The sequence below is a fragment of the Sapajus apella genome, unplaced genomic scaffold, assembly GCF_009761245.1.
Source record: "Sapajus apella isolate SASKATOON/1434 unplaced genomic scaffold, GSC_monkey_1.0 scaffold38, whole genome shotgun sequence".
NCBI classification, from domain to species: domain Eukaryota; kingdom Metazoa; phylum Chordata; class Mammalia; order Primates; family Cebidae; genus Sapajus; species Sapajus apella.
The window spans coordinates 8,332,145-8,347,757 of record NW_022436978.1 but is presented as its reverse complement, the minus strand read 5'-3'; the positions used below and the strand labels follow the sequence as shown (position 1 = coordinate 8,347,757).

Sequence of the window (15,613 nt, the reverse complement as noted above, 5' to 3'; positions counted from 1 at the left end):
AAAAGTTTATACTCTAAAGTGTCTGGGGGGAAAAAAAGCTGAAAATTTCCAGGAATAGAAAGCTTATAATTTAAGGATCAAAAACTATAAAAAAGAATGCAGCATAGTCAGAAAAAAAAAAAAAAAGACTCAGGACTTAGAGAAAGACTTAGGTTTCGGTTCTTTGCCCCCATATTCCCTCCCACCTGCATCACTCTCCATGTGCCTGCCCCCAGCAGCCACCATCACCTTTGAACTCTTATCCTTTGGTGCTCAGAAAGCCTTCCCTGACTGTTTTGACTTGGTCAAATCTCTATAATATAATCCTACCATAACCAAGAACCTTTCATAAGGAGTACTTTTAAGAGGTGAATTTTTACATTTGTTGTGTAGTGATCTGATTAACTCCATGAGGTCAATAACCCTGGTTTTATTAATCACACGCACTCATACACTTGCCCCTGAGCTAGCATTGTTGGTTGGCATACCACCTGTGCTCATCAAATGTATGAAAAAGAGTCAGAAGGAAGGAAATCCTGGCTTTGACACGGACTGGGCTGTAAAGTCACTCGGTCTCTCTGTATCCTCATCTGTAAAATGGAGATGATAATGCCCATTTTCCAGGGCTGTTATGAGAATTAATTAAATAATCAATGACATACTGCGTTATAAACTGTAAAGCGAATAATATTTTGATATAAGGTAAAAAGCACTACAGCAGTCACAAATGAAAACACAGAGCTAATGCAGGACAGGTGATTAACTCCCTCCCTTCTGAACTGGGGCAAAGAATGAATCAACGAAGACTTAATAGGGAAGGTGATATGTGGCTGAGGAATGAGGAGACTTTAATAAGTAGAGACAACACCTACTTTCTACATTTACTTGAGAAAGAGAAAGCATGTGTGTGTTGACTCCCCACTAGAAGATCGCTCTGTAAGGACAAGGATTTCCATCTGTTTTGTTCCTAGTTATAGTCCCAGTGCCTATACCAGTGTCTGGTGCATGGTTGGTGGGCAGTAAATACTAACTGGATGAAAACATAAGTGAATGAATGCATGCATGAATGTAGGGGAGAAGGAATTATCAGAAGAAACTTTATGGGTAAAAGCATGCACAAAATAGTGTCTCGTTCCAGTGGAAAGTGGTCCTGGTGTGGGAAGCATGGGCTGTGACAGACTAAGGGACAGAGGAGGAGCGGGGAAGAGAGGAGGTAAGGGACCCTGTGAACACAGATGCCACCGCCTGACAAGAATACTGGTGGACTGGCAGACTTTAAGATGCCATTTGCATGGTTGATTTATAGAGTTTCTAAGTTTTTGAACTAACCCTCCTAGCCCTGACATCTTTAATTGAAACTGAAGCGAAAATGCTCCCCATTAAAATATCAAACTGAAGTGCCTTGAGTCAGGCCACATTGCTAATCATCTCCAAGTTCTCCTCTGCACATCATGGGTCTTTGACAACATGTAACCTACAATGACAATGAAGAGAAAAATGTGTTTGTAATTACAATAAAGACGGAAGCTAGGAAAATCATCAGGAGCATCTGAATTCAAAACAACGAATATAAATCATGTTGTTTGCATAGAAATGTGGCATTGCTACTGATATTGGTTAAAATTCAGGAGTAGATGAATAATGAACAGAATGCCACTTGAAAAGTATAAAATAAAAACCTAATACTTTTATCTTATGAAAAAATCTCTCAGAGTACCTATTAGGAGAAGAACTGAAAATAAACTGTGTACTGAAGACTTTTAGTCAGTACATCACAGTCTTTTTTTTTTTTTAATGTCAAGAAATGACTGCCTAATCAGTATCTGTGATAATGATCTGTAATCTTACCAGCTTGAGACTGACGATAAATTGCAAGCACTGATTTTTTAATAACATGAAGAACAGATATACAACACATTTTCAGGTAGGAATCATCCAGTCCTCCTTAATGGGAAGTCATTATAGTCCAGCCATTGTAATATAATTCAAATAAAATCTTTTTTAAGGTGTCATTTTAATGCAAATAACTAGCAGCAAACTTTTAAACTATTGGTGCCCAAAGCTTATTTTTATCTAAGTCTCAGATAGGAAGAATGTTTGAAATAATTGAGTTCTTCTCTAATTACATCATAAAGACTAATTTAGAACCTCATTTATTTGGAGAGTCTCTGGCATGGCAAATCTATTTAAAATGACACACAAGAGCAGGTAATTAAAAATTAAAGTTGAAATCAAGATGGAAAAGGCAAGATTGAAGCTAGCTTAGACTGCTCTGATTAGCTGTGGAGGGGCAGTGAAATTCTGCAGGGGCTTGATAGACTGTCAAAGATGCAAAGGAAGAGGCAGGATGATGGAATGCAGCTCCCAGGGGCACCAAAGCTTTTCTGAGTCTTTCCAGTATATGTCCAGTTGCAAAGCTAGCTACATGCAACTAGGAGAGATCACCTGGCTGAGTATGGTTGAGAGCTGGAGATTCCCAGTTAAAAGAAAACCTTTCCCCAGGTCTGTTGTCCCAAAAAGGAATGCCAGGCTCATGGGTAATTAGGAAAAGGTACATCATCCAGATAAGCGAAACCATGAGACATGGGAGCACCTTGTACATAGCAAGCTCTTTTGCATAGAACACTTATAGAATGGCTTGAGCACACGCATACACACACACACACACACACACACACACAAAGTAGTCTTTGATAATACATTTTACAGTTTGCAGATGCCTTTTAGGTACACAATCGCACTTTGTTCTCACACTAGCCCTGTTTTACAAGTGGTGAAATTGAGATCCTGAGAAGTTATGTAACAAGCCTGAAGTGCTAGGACAAGAAATCAAAACTTTGGCTCCAAATCCCCAAACACATCATGTCCTCATTTAGTAACACTCTTTTTGTTATTCGCTCTTAGTGGATTTTTTTCTCTTTTCTCCCTCTTCATTTTCCTCTTACCTATTTTCCTCCCTTCCTTTTCCATTTCCTCTTATTCTTGTCTGTGCCATGACTCTGCCAGCAACTCAGAGAGCACAGCTCAGCTGACCAGATCATCTCAGATCTGAAGAGATTGCTGATGCACTCTGAAAGGCAGAACATGGTTCTGTTTCTACCGCAACAAAAGCATTACCCTCCAAGAACTAGTTGAGGATGTATGGGGGTACTTGTAGAGTACAGTTAAATTAGCTTCATGCCAGAAAATAAAAATCTGATAGATTCTTAAGTTCACGTGGAGGGGCTGAGCTATAAAAGGACCCAAGATAGAGTCTTCCACAGATACTCATCCCCCTGCTCTGAGCCTCAGAAAGCAAATTTTACCCCTGCCCTCAAAAGGCAATCAGGCTATGTGTGAGAGGGCCACTCATAACGCCTTGCTAAATCTGGATTCTTCTCCCTCAGATTATAAATATACACCGTCTGAGCTGTAAATCAAATGTCTAGGTCTCTATTTCTCTCCTAAGGACCAAGTGAACAAGTGAGCTCACAAATGGAAGTGAAAACTAGTTACGGCAGCTTTTCTCCAAGTGTGGCCCCTTACAAGAATCTTTAGCATCACTTGAGAACCTGCTAAAATGCAAATTCTTGAGTCCCAATCCCCAAATCTAATAAACTAGAATTTCTGGGAGTGGGACCTAGCAAGCTGTTCTGATAAGTCTCTCTAGATTATTCTGATGCCAATTGAAGTTGGGGAACCCTGGTTTAAATACAGTTCAATGGAAAAGCCCTTGACTAGGAGCTAGGACTCATGGGACTTAGAACAAGCATTTGTTCTAGGCCTGGGAACCAAAACCTTTTATCATTCGTAAAACCACTCTTTTAACGATGCTAATTATCCGCAAGTGTGTTGACTTAGAACCTCTGTTATTAAATCTATACTGAATAAATGCGAAGAAGAACAAGGAGTAGAGGTGAGTTAGCTGCAATCACCCTCTAAGAGCAGCTAACGACCTCCCTAATCCACCCGATTGACTGCATTGTGTGCGTGAGTATTTTATTCATCCATTGCTGAGTCATTACTACTTTACAGACCTCTGCAAGTAGTAATCAGTGTCTCAGGTGGTGACCACGATGTGATCAATACCACAGCTGGTGCCCCATGTGAGGAGGCCAATGTGATTGACGCTACAAACTGGGGGTGCAGCAATCAACAAGCCAGAAATGGTCACTTCCTTTGAGAAGTTGACAGTCCTGCAGGAATGATGCACATTGTCTAAGTCCTATGAGCGCTGGGAGGAATTGGTATGGAAGCAAACACAGGGAAACTCACCCAAAGCCAGGGTCTTGTATTAACAGAAAGAGGCAATGACCTCAAGGGCAAGATGGCTGCATTGTTTACCTTAGCGTATATGCAGAATGCAACACGCACCCATCAATAAGCTGGGAAAAAGAGCATCCTCCTCAGAGGAATGCTCCCCACCCCTCGCCTTCTTTTCCTCTGGAGTCACTCCAGTGCAGGGAGTAGGATATATTAGGATTCGAGAGGAAGGTTGAGTGTGAACTTAGTAGCCTAAAGCCTGACTTGACTACTTCACATCACCTATTATTTTTAGCTATTAACATGGTTGTTCCCCGCTCTAGCATTCACAAAACTCACAACTTTAAAAGAAATATCTTGTGAAATAGCTCTTCTTAAACCTCACCATCCACAACTTTTTAATTTAACCTTTATTTTAAGGTCAGGGGTACATGTGCAGGTTTTTTTAATATAGGTAAACTTGCTTCATGGGAGTTTGTTGTACAGATTATTTTGTCACCCATGTATTAAGCTTAGTACCCATTAATTGTTTTTCCAGATCCTCTCCCTCCTCCCACCCTCCATCTTCTGACAGATGTGTGTTGTTCCCTTCTATGTGTCCATGAGCTATCATTTAGCTCCCACTTATAAGTGACAACACACAGTATTTGATTTTCTGTTCCTGCATTAGTTTGCTAAGGATAACGGCCTCAGATCCATCCATGTCCCTGAAAAGAACATACACAAATTATTGAATTCCTGCTACATGCAAGGCTGTGATGGAACCTGAGACTAGAGCCTCCACCTGCTACCTGTCTTGTGCACATCTCCCCCCAGCCATCCCATAATACATTGTCCAGAAAAAAAGGGGGGCACCAGCTACATAACCAGGTACACACTTACTGTTGTCCTCAGCAACACAGTGTCTGCTTCATGCAAAGAACATGGGATACAATGTGCCCATACGTGCCACGCTGGTCTCCAGTAAAACACGAGGGGGAGGATTCCAAATGAGAAGATGGATCCGGCAAGGCAGAGAGTTTTCCGGCAGCCTTGAGTCCGATAGCCAAATATTTCCTGGGACAGAATCAAAACGACCCCAAATATTGGTTAAGCACAATAAACAATCAATGAGCAAATACTGATGTTAGTGATGGAAATGGGGGCAGAGAATGAAGGAGTTGAGGAGGGTGAGGAGAGGGCAGGGTGAAGGATGGAGAGAGTAAAGAAGGATTCTTGACAAAGAAATATAAGACATGATTCCAGGAAGCAAGGAAGTCACAGTCTAACTAGAACTTAAGTTTCTGTAATTTGAGCACCCAACTACACTGTGCCAAGCACTATGCTAAGTGTTTAGACATGTTGTCTTGTTTAATTCTCCCAATCATCCCTATCTCTATATTTTCACTGAAGTGAGATAATCATCCTCATTTCATATATGGTGGGACTGAGCTTAGAGGGGTAGAATGAGACGACTTGCCCAAAGCCACACAGCTAGAATGTTCCACTACTAAGATTCCAACCCAGGTCTGTCAGCCTGCTAGCCAATGGCAGTACCAAGAGATTCCCTTGGCTGGGACTGGCAGTCACAGGAGAGGAAGAGAAAAGAACCAGGCCTTGAGTTCTGAGTCAAGGATTGGGTGAAAGTATTTGACCATAAGAGGATTGACAAGTAAATGCCAACTTGCCCTTGGGAGTTTGGGTAGAGTTGTGCCTTCCCACATTCCTTCCTCATTCAGTAACAAAAAGCATTTTATGTCTAGGGGAAAACACCATAGAGACTATCTGGTTTACTTCAACTCATTCTACTGGGCACTGATGCATTATGAGAGGATATAATTAGACCCCAGACGATATAAACTAGACAAGATAAGAATCTCGCTTCTAATGCGTGTATAATCTGGACAAATGTCTTCCTTCCAAGGAAGTCCTGAGATAGAACAGAAAACCACCCCTGAAGTTTATGGTCTTAGTCCCACAGCTTTATCCCATGAAGTGTATCCCATGGGTACACTTTATACTGGTTATGAGGGCTAAAATTGAGAGGTACTAGAGTGTCCTGGTTAAAAGCACATTCTGTGAACCAAGACTCTTTGGGTTCAGAGACTAGCTCTGCCACTTACTAGGTGTGTGATTTTCAGTAAGTTATTCAACCTCTTTATTCCTCAGTTTGTGTTCCACAAAATGGGATAGTAACTGTATCCATGTAACAGGGCTGCTATCTTATGTAAGCATTTACTACGGCTGTTGCTGCTATTACTTGATCACATCCCTGCAATAGACCTGAAATTCTATCCCCCAGTTTATTGGCAGTTAGGTACAAGAGTTCCTAGTGTCAACAGTTCTGCTCTTGCTAGAATTGTCTCTTAGGATAACAAGGGAGCTGGAACATAAAACTTTAAATCTATCAACTTCTCTATTTCACCTGGTAAAGATTACATTGCCAGGAAAGGTTCTGTGATGCTTGGCTGAAGGCTGCTTTTGTGTGTAAACATTAGGTTCCTTCCAACACGTACAGGTGCTGAATGGCTTTCTTAGGCATTGTCCACTTTTGACATGACTTCGATAAAATGTTCTCGTTAACTTAGAAATACAAGCTCTGAACTAATTTTGCAAAGTAGAATGCATGTTCTGATATGAATACCCTTCTGCTCCAAGCTCAAGCTATGGCTCTGTCCCCTCATCACACTGGGAGCAACGCTGTCTTACTCCCACACTCAGCAGTACCCCAATCTTAATCTCCCTACTTGTCCTGAGTCCAGCTACCATTCTTTCCCATGTGCTTTTTCTGTGTTTCAATACTTTGGCATAGGTCAATTTCTACCCTCCAACCCAGCCATTTTTCACCCTTTTAAAATATTATATTTAAAAGTTTCCTTATATTGCCAGTCAGTTGAGCCCCCATGTAATGTAAAGTAAATATGCTTGAGTTACTCTGTTCTATGACAAAAACCTCTGTTACTATGCATTATTTTATGGGCTGTGCAGTGAGAGTTCTCTATATAGTTTCTGAAGTGTCTTTGTGTTCATTATCAAGATAAAGCAAACAGAAATTATCTTAATTCTCCATTTCGAAAACTATAAAGTTACTATATTATCTTTAATAGTAATAATAGTGATTATTAACAACTAATTATTGATGACAGTGCTAGCAGCTAACATTTATTGGGCACTTAAAAGCCTTTCACTAAGCACGTGATACATATTCTCCCATTTAGTTGAAAAAGATAAAATTTGTTTCCCAAGCCAACAAAGCTCATAACTAACTCAAAACCGGGTCTCCAGTCTAGACCTCTGCAGCACATGGAAGATAATGTGGGCTGGCTATTTCTACTCCAAGGCGCTTCTTTACTCTTTTATTTCAGTTCTACTTAACACATGTTTCTTACATGTCCACAAAATGGCAGGCATGTGCTAGATAAATGAGACTGTATCTCTGGTCTCAAGGAGCTCATTAGTTTAGTGGAGAAGAGAGACACACAAACAGCTTAAGATTAAAGAAGGTTAGATCAATAAAGGTTTACATAGAGAGATAACCATATAAAATTCTCACCTCAATGGGGTGCTACTAATAATAACACTGGGACAGCAGAAGCAGATGAGTGTGAAGAGAATGCTTCACTGTAATTTCCAGGCACTACAACCAATTGTTTTAGAATGCATTTCAATGGATTTACCTCGCTGCTCACCCAACCCAGGCACCTATTAAAATTCTTGCCTCTGTACAGTTTCTTCTTTGCCACTCTTTAGTACTAAAGGACGTTTCTCTAAGTTTCTTCCAAGTTAATTTGACTTCTAGATTCAGGTAAAAAATTCTCAACGTGAATGGCCTAATCTAGAAATCTTAAACAGGAGGCTCAAAAGGAATGACCTAAAGCCTGTTTTCTTCTTTACTTATTAAGGATTTCTTAAGACTTTAAATTGATCCCCAGTTATTTTCACATGAAAATTATGATTTATACTTTTTTCTTAAAAGAAACTAGAAATCTGACAATATTGTCCTCGCATTCTCACACTGCAAAAATCAGCTGGATTCCCAAGCAAGCCAAGGGAACCCTCCTTAGTTATACTGGAGTGTCGCTCCAAGAGCTCCCTGCTCTCAGTCTGGTGGCCAACACACCACCACTTAATTGTTCGTGACCATAACACATTGCTAAAGTTTCTGTAGAAAGGATGAAATAATGTCAACAAGCTGCGTTTAACTATTGCTTATCACGGCGAGTTGAACTGTACTAAGAAGTTGAAGCGAATTGCATTGCAAGGGACTATTAACGGATATTGGGTTTAAAATTGCAAAAATCAGCATAGTGCTGTTATTATCATCCCACAGCAATTCACGTCCTACATATATGGAGTGCTTTCTATGTCCCTGAGTATGCTGGAGGGAACTGTCCTTGCTACCCTGCCCTCCACCCACTCTTACCTCCCACAAAGACAGATCAGTTAGCTTTAAAAAAAAAAAAAAAAAAAACTGTAGGGAAAATGTCAACAGATTATTACACAAATAATAATTAAGCTCATGGCAGGCTACCATGGCAGGCTATGTGCATTATGGAATAGCACACTGTCCCTTTCTGTATCCCTTCCCTACCCACATATTCTTCTTCCTCTGTCCATGGGCATCCAGGTCCATTGCATCTCTAAGGGCTTAACCTTTGGCTTCCAGGTGCCCAGGCCTTCTTTACTTGTAGAGTTTCTATGCTCAAGGAGCCAAATTCTGCTCCTCAGAGCAATGCTTTAAACCATCTCAACTAACAGAACCTTCTCAGTATCTGTAGACCTTCTCCCCAAAGAAATACATACTTAACACACAAACATCTTCACAGATATTTAGGGAGGATCCCAGGGCCTGGAAAAGGTCCTGCTCTAGAGGTTTCATGAGATTGAATCAGGCCTTGTCTCCCAGAGCTTACCCTCAGTACTTGAACTTAGGGCCTGACACCAGGTAAGCACTTAATGAATGTAGAAATATGAAGACACAAGTGCATGGAAATGCAGATGAGATACCAATGGTAGCAAAACGGTCTGTCCCCAAAGAAGCGTCATAGGGCAATGTCACCACCTAGGGCCCTACCAGTCCTGAGAGTGGCTCTCAGCTTTCCAGTCCCAGAAACTACCAGCAGAACCATCTGTCACAGGGAATATTACAGTTAAGCAGATCTCAGAGACTAGGAATAACAAGAGAGTGAGATGTATGCTGCTGTCACACTAACCAAATACAGGGGTTGTTATGAAGAGTGCATTCTCTCCCCAGTGACACCATCTCCACAGTCATGGCTGACCTGCTAGCAGAGTCTTGTGCAAGCACAGAACTTAAAACAGGCTCTGGAGTCTTCTTTGACCATCTCCCACCCTGACTGGCACATGTCTTTATTAAAAACATTAATTTCTTTAATCAAATTGCAGTCAAATCTTGTTGGCCTAGAAGCCATTTAGTCTCTTTAAGAAAATTTTGCATTTCTCTACAGGCTTTGTAAAATATTGAAAGGTTTTAAAGTTTTCATTTTTAAAAGTTTACTTCCCTGAAGATAATCCCTTTTCCCTTATTTCTGAATTTGGGGTGTTAAGTGAATGCTTCACTGTAATTTCCAGGCACTACAACCAATTGTTTTAAATGAACACTTAAATGGATTTACCTTGCTGCTTGCCTAACGTGAACACCTATTAAAATTCCTTCCTCTGTATAGTTTCTTCTTTGCCACTCTTTAGTACTAAAGGAAGTTTTTCTAAGTTTCCTTCAAGTTAACTTGACTACTAGATTCAGGTGAAAAATTCTCAACATGAATGACCTCATCTAGAAAACTTAAAGTGGAGGCTCAGAAGGAATGGCCTGCAGACTCGTTTCTCATTCGCCTGTTAAATATTTCTAGAAACTTGAAGCGGGTCCCCCAGTTATTTTCACATAAAAATTATTGAGTTCTACTTTTTCTTAAAAGATATTAAAATGGTGGCAATATTGCCCCCACCTTCTTGCACTGCAAGAATCAGTTGGAGAGCAAAAAACGACATGTATACAATCACCCAGGAAATAACACAGATGCCCTCCAGTGAGTCAGATGTACTGTGGTGGGTCCACACAATGAAGTTTAAATGAAATCAAATGAATTCGTTTGATTTCAAATGAAATGAATGAGCTCCAGCAACACACATCAGTATGATGCTCCTAGTAATAGAATAGGAAGTGAAAAAAAGTCAGTGTAAAGGATTGTAACAGCATCATAATCTTTTTATAAGGTTAAAAACAACTAACAATTCAATTATTTGGGGGATATATCTAGAAGAAAGGAAACTATATAGGAAGGAAAGCAAGGGAATGATGAACACAGATTCATTGGCAAGGGAATGACGAGCATGTACAATGGCTTTCTCTGTTGAGGAAAGGCAGAGGAATGAGAGGCCACACTGTTCCCTGCAGATTGTTGTCAAAATCCTAGTTTTTGTTTGTGGTGATGGGTTCAGCACATTATTATAAAGAACTAATTAAGTAGCTAACCAAATTAATGCAACACAACATGGGCAAATAATATGAGTGCGTCAAGAACTAAAGATTACGGACAATCTAATGGTGAATACCTCAAGTCTTAGGGGAAAAAAAAGAAAAAAGAACCAGCCAAAGCGAGTACCAGATGCCCCTCTAAATGAGCAGCTGCCCTCTTATTTTCTGTTTCCTGCCTTGCTTACCTTTTCCCCCAACACTGAGGATATATGTTAGGTTCCATCTCGCATCTCATGCCAGACCTGTGCATTGGAGCTACAGCATCACCCTGTAAACTAGTGGTTCTCAACCAAGGGTGAGTTTGTCTCCCAGGGTACATTTGGCAATGTCTGGAAATATTTTTTGGTCACTCAATTCTCAATTGGGTGAGTTACTTCTGGCCTCTGGTGGGTAGAGGCAGAATGCTGCTAAACACTCCACAATGCAGAGGACATTCCCCCACCCCCACCCTCTACAACAACAACAAAAAATTGTCTGGCCCAAAATAGTGCCATGATTGATAAAACCTGCTTTAGGCATTTTAGTTTCCTTCCACCTAACCTAGGCAGATCTCTGGGTCCTAGTGCCTAGGATGACATCTTCAGCACCCAAAGAACTAAAAAATCTTGATTTTGAAACCCATGGTAAAAGAGGATTGACACTTAATACTAAATGACCAACTAAGTCGGTAGTAGTTGCAACGCAGCCCAACAAATCATTTCACAGATAAGGAAACTCTGCTAAGAGAGAAAGCCGATTGCCCACGTGATCTACCACCTGCCTTCCTCTCCAACTTCATCTTCAACCACTCTCCCTCCATATCACTCTGTATGAGCCAAGAGGACTCTTTCCATTTTGGTGAATTCACCAAGCTCTTTCCCGCCTCATGGTCTTCCCATGGCTTGATATTTGTCATCCTTTAAGTCTCCTCTACATGTTTTCTTTTCAGAGGGGTCTCAGCTAGCCATCCTATATAATTAAGCCCCTAATCTTATGTGCCCCTTATAATTCCTTTGTAAAATTTTCACAATTTTCAATTTGTATTTTTTGCTTAATTTTCTGTTTCCTCCTTTCTGTCCCCTACAACCTAGTATGGAATAGTAGGATCAATTCAAGCTTTTTCTTCTAACATTGTTTACCCAGCATCACATACATTATCTGCAGGTGGTGGGCACTCAATAAAAATTTGCTGAATCAATAAATACATAAATGAGTGGCTATATTCAAGGGAAGGAGACAGGAAGGAGGTAATGGTCGGAAAGGGAGGGAGAAAGGGATGAAGGGCGTGAGAGAAGGAGAGAAGGGAAATTAATAAACCCTTACTCTCCTTGTTTCTAGCCCAACAAATTTAACTATATTATCTTCTTGGTCACTAAAAATAAAATCAGCCCACTGAGGGGAGAGAGGAGGAAACACAGCAGCTCTCAGATGCTGCACTGTGCCTTTGGACATTATGAAATGTTAAACTAGTCACATCATTTGCCTTACATCACGTTAATCTCTAAGTCTAGGTTTCTTGAATAAGTGCTAGGATTTTTGCTTTTTCTTTCTCTTTCTAGTCTGTCTCCAAGAGTTGAAAAGATGTTAAAGGTTAAGACTGAGTTTTACAAACTCTCTGCCTTCAACAGAGCCAAACCAAGGGCCTGCCCTGGAAGGGACAAATTAGTTATGTATCTGCTGTCCAGGCTCCTGCTCTAGACCAAAATGTGTGTTCACAATTACTTTGGTGTGAATTGTGCTGACTTTCCAATCCTGTGCATCACTTTGCAAATATATATATATATATATATATGTATTTGTGTGTGTGTGTGTATATATACATATATATATTTGTGTGTATATATATTTTACATATATATATATGTAAAATCTCCAGCAATGACTACTGGCATGCAGCTGAGTCCCATTTTCCATTAACAATGTTTACATCCATTTAGTAGTTACAGGAGTGGCCCTTGAGGGGATCCTTAGGAATGAAGGGAACTGGCCATCGCCGGCAGATAGTTGCAATGATACTTAATCAAATTCTATTCCCAGCTTTGGAATGTCACCTCTCTGGTCACTGACTCCCAGTTTCTCTCACCACACTTTCTTTCTCATGATTACTATGGGAAACAATACAATAACGCTGGGCCCAGGTGTCAGGCTCCAGAACCAAGGCAAAGATCACAAAAACGCTTCTGTGCTGCACCTCCAGCATAAACTCTTTAAAGTGCCTTTGCTTCAGTGTTCAATACAAATTGCCTACTATGTCTAAGACAATGGGTAAGGTATGTCTGCTAGAGATAAATCTTCCACCCTCAAGGAGCTGACAAAAGAGATGAATTTTAAAGTAACTAATTCAGGGCAGAACGTATTAAATGCCATATGAAAAGCACAAGGGAAAAAATTAGTTTCAAATGATGAAGGTCTCCCACTGAGACAATTAATAGAAAAACTTTCCAAAAGAATTATAATTTGCAATTGACTTGGAGAGAATTGGTAGAATTGTGAGAGCTGGGAAAGGAGAGTAGGAAGGGGCACTCCAAGTGGAGGAATTCGCCTTGAGCAAAGGTATAAACTCTCAAAACATGCAATATATTTAAGGACAAAATGTCAGGTTATTGCATTACAGGAACTCAGTGGACTCTAATGTTACAATTAACCTACTCGTGTACGGTTAGATAATACACCTTTGGTTGGGACTTTAAAATTCTAAATGTGTACACTACTCTAGCTATGGCTGTCGGAAACCAAGTTTGCTGAACCCTTAAAAACTGTACCTCCAGCTGAGCACAGTGGCTCATGCCCAGCACTTTGGGAGGCCGAGGCAGGTGGATTACCTGAGGTCAGGAGATTGAGACCAGCCTGGCCCACATGGCAAAACCCCATCTCTACTAAAAATACAAAAATTAACTGGGTGTGGTAGTGCACACCTGTAATCCCAGCCACTTGGGAGGCTGAGGCAGGAGAATCATGTGAACCCAGGAGGCAGAGGTTGTAGTGATCTGAGATTGTGCGCCTGCACTCCAGCCTGGGCCACAGAGTGAGAATCCGTCTAAAAAAAATAAATAAAAAATAATAATAAAGCTGCACCTCCATCTTTTCCCCTCCACAATCAGCAGGTGGACCCCTCACAATTACCCTAAAGTTAGCGTTATCAGAGAAAGTTAGTGGTAGAGGCAACTGCCTATGGCCATTTCAGCTGAGCGGCAGTCTGAGTATGGAAGTAGGCTGAACAGATGTGTTTGGGGCTTTAGTTTCCTTCGCTTAATCAGGGTTCCTTTTCTCGGCCCAGTATGCTGTCAGCTTCTGCCTGTGGAAACTCCTCCTTGTCATACAGATTGACAGAAAAGCAACTTATCCCACCAATCAGTTTCAGGCAGGAAGGTAAGACCCTGCCCTGTGGATAATTGCCCACACAAGCTTGAGCTGAAGCTCACAAAAACTTACATTTTATGTAAAGAATAACTTATTATATTCCAGTCACCCTAAATATATATTTTGTTATATGCTGCTTTAATTCTCACAGTCCTGTAAGGAAGGTAGTGTCAGCCATGGATCAGAATAAGGAAGGTAAGGTTTGGGGAGGTTAGGAAACATACCCACAGTCCCCCAGCCAGTAGGTCAGAGAGCTAGGTCCTTTTTAATTGAAATTCTTTTCACCCAACAAGGCTGCCTGTCATGAAGACACTCCCTTCTCCTCCTTAGCTCTGATATTCTCATCCGGCAGGTGTAACAAGTAACAGTGCATGAACACTTGCTGATTGTACACGTTTGAGCTGATGGATGTGCTGCCCAGACAAGTTCTTAGCTTCCCCTTAAACAGGTTTTCACAAGCTTCAAACCCAAGAGTGAGAGGAAACAGGCAAGAGGGACTCCACCCAATAGCCCGACAGTGGTTACTCCAGGCATCATCCTAATCTCTTGGTCTGGTCATCTTGGGCAAGAGGTATTTTCTAGGCTCTCACGTGATGAGGAAATTAAAGATTCTCTTGCTGATGATGTCTTTAGTATAATAATAAATAAATATTTTGTGTTTGTCTCTAGTTTCTGGCATAGAGCAACTAAAACGCTTGGAATGTTCTAAATAACAGGAGTGTATTTTGCGATTCAAAATGAGCCCCTTTCAACCATATCTGAGTTCATCCTAATGAGGTGACCTTCAGCATGGGAGCTGGTGGTCAAAGGAATCCACCATATCTTTAGATCATTGGAACTTTCAGTTCTACCCTCTGACCTCTTGGGAAAGGAAAGGAGCTACAGACTGAGTTCCATTACCAATGGCCAGTGATTTTTTAAAAAGCCCTAAATGACAGTATTCACAGAGCTTCAGCATTGACAGACACAACCATGTGCCAGGAGGGTGGTGTACTCTCCCTCCATGGGGACAAAAGCTCCTGTGCTAGAGACTCTTCTAGGCCTCACCTATGTAGTGCTTCATCTGGTTATTCTCTTATGTCCCTTATGATAAGCCAATAACAGTAAGTGCTATGGTTGGTCTTCACCAAACTCACATTAAAATTTCGTCCCAATTATGGCTATGCTGGGAGGTAGAGCCTAGTGGTAGGGGTCTGGTGCAGGGGGTACAGATCCAGTATGAATAGATCAGTGCCCTCCCACAGGGGTGAGTTCTCTCTCTCAGTAGTTTCCATAACAGCAGGTTGTTAAAATAGAATCTAGTTTCCTCAGTTTCTCTTTCTTGCTTCTTCTCTTGCCATGTGATCTTTTTTCCCATGCCCACTTCCCTTCTGCTTTCCATCATCAGTCAAAGCAGCATGAAGCCCTCCTCAAATGTGGCTGCCCAACTTTGGACTTTCTAGTCACCAGAATCCTGAGCCAAATACACCTCTTTTCTTTATAAATTACCCAGCATCAGATATCCTATTACAGCAATATGAAATGGACTAAGACAATGAGTAAAGTGTTTTCCAAAGTTCTAACAGATTATTGAACCTG

General features: G+C 40.9%; 1 protein-coding gene across 3 annotated transcripts in view; it reads right to left on the bottom strand.

Moving 5' to 3' along the window:
• The window catches only part of ATP13A4 (ATPase 13A4), a 175,571-nt gene that overhangs the window by 100,733 nt on the left and 59,225 nt on the right, over positions 1-15,613 (bottom strand). For 2 of the 3 annotated variants that reach the window (XM_032298227.1, XM_032298228.1), the window contains one exon: positions 5,104-5,277. In XM_032298227.1, the coding sequence (XP_032154118.1) occupies positions 5,104-5,277 (174 nt within the window). Of the gene's footprint in view, positions 1-5,103; positions 5,278-8,943; positions 8,952-14,348; positions 14,355-15,613 lie in introns of those variants that run through there. The other variant, XM_032298229.1, reaches the window with a different exon arrangement.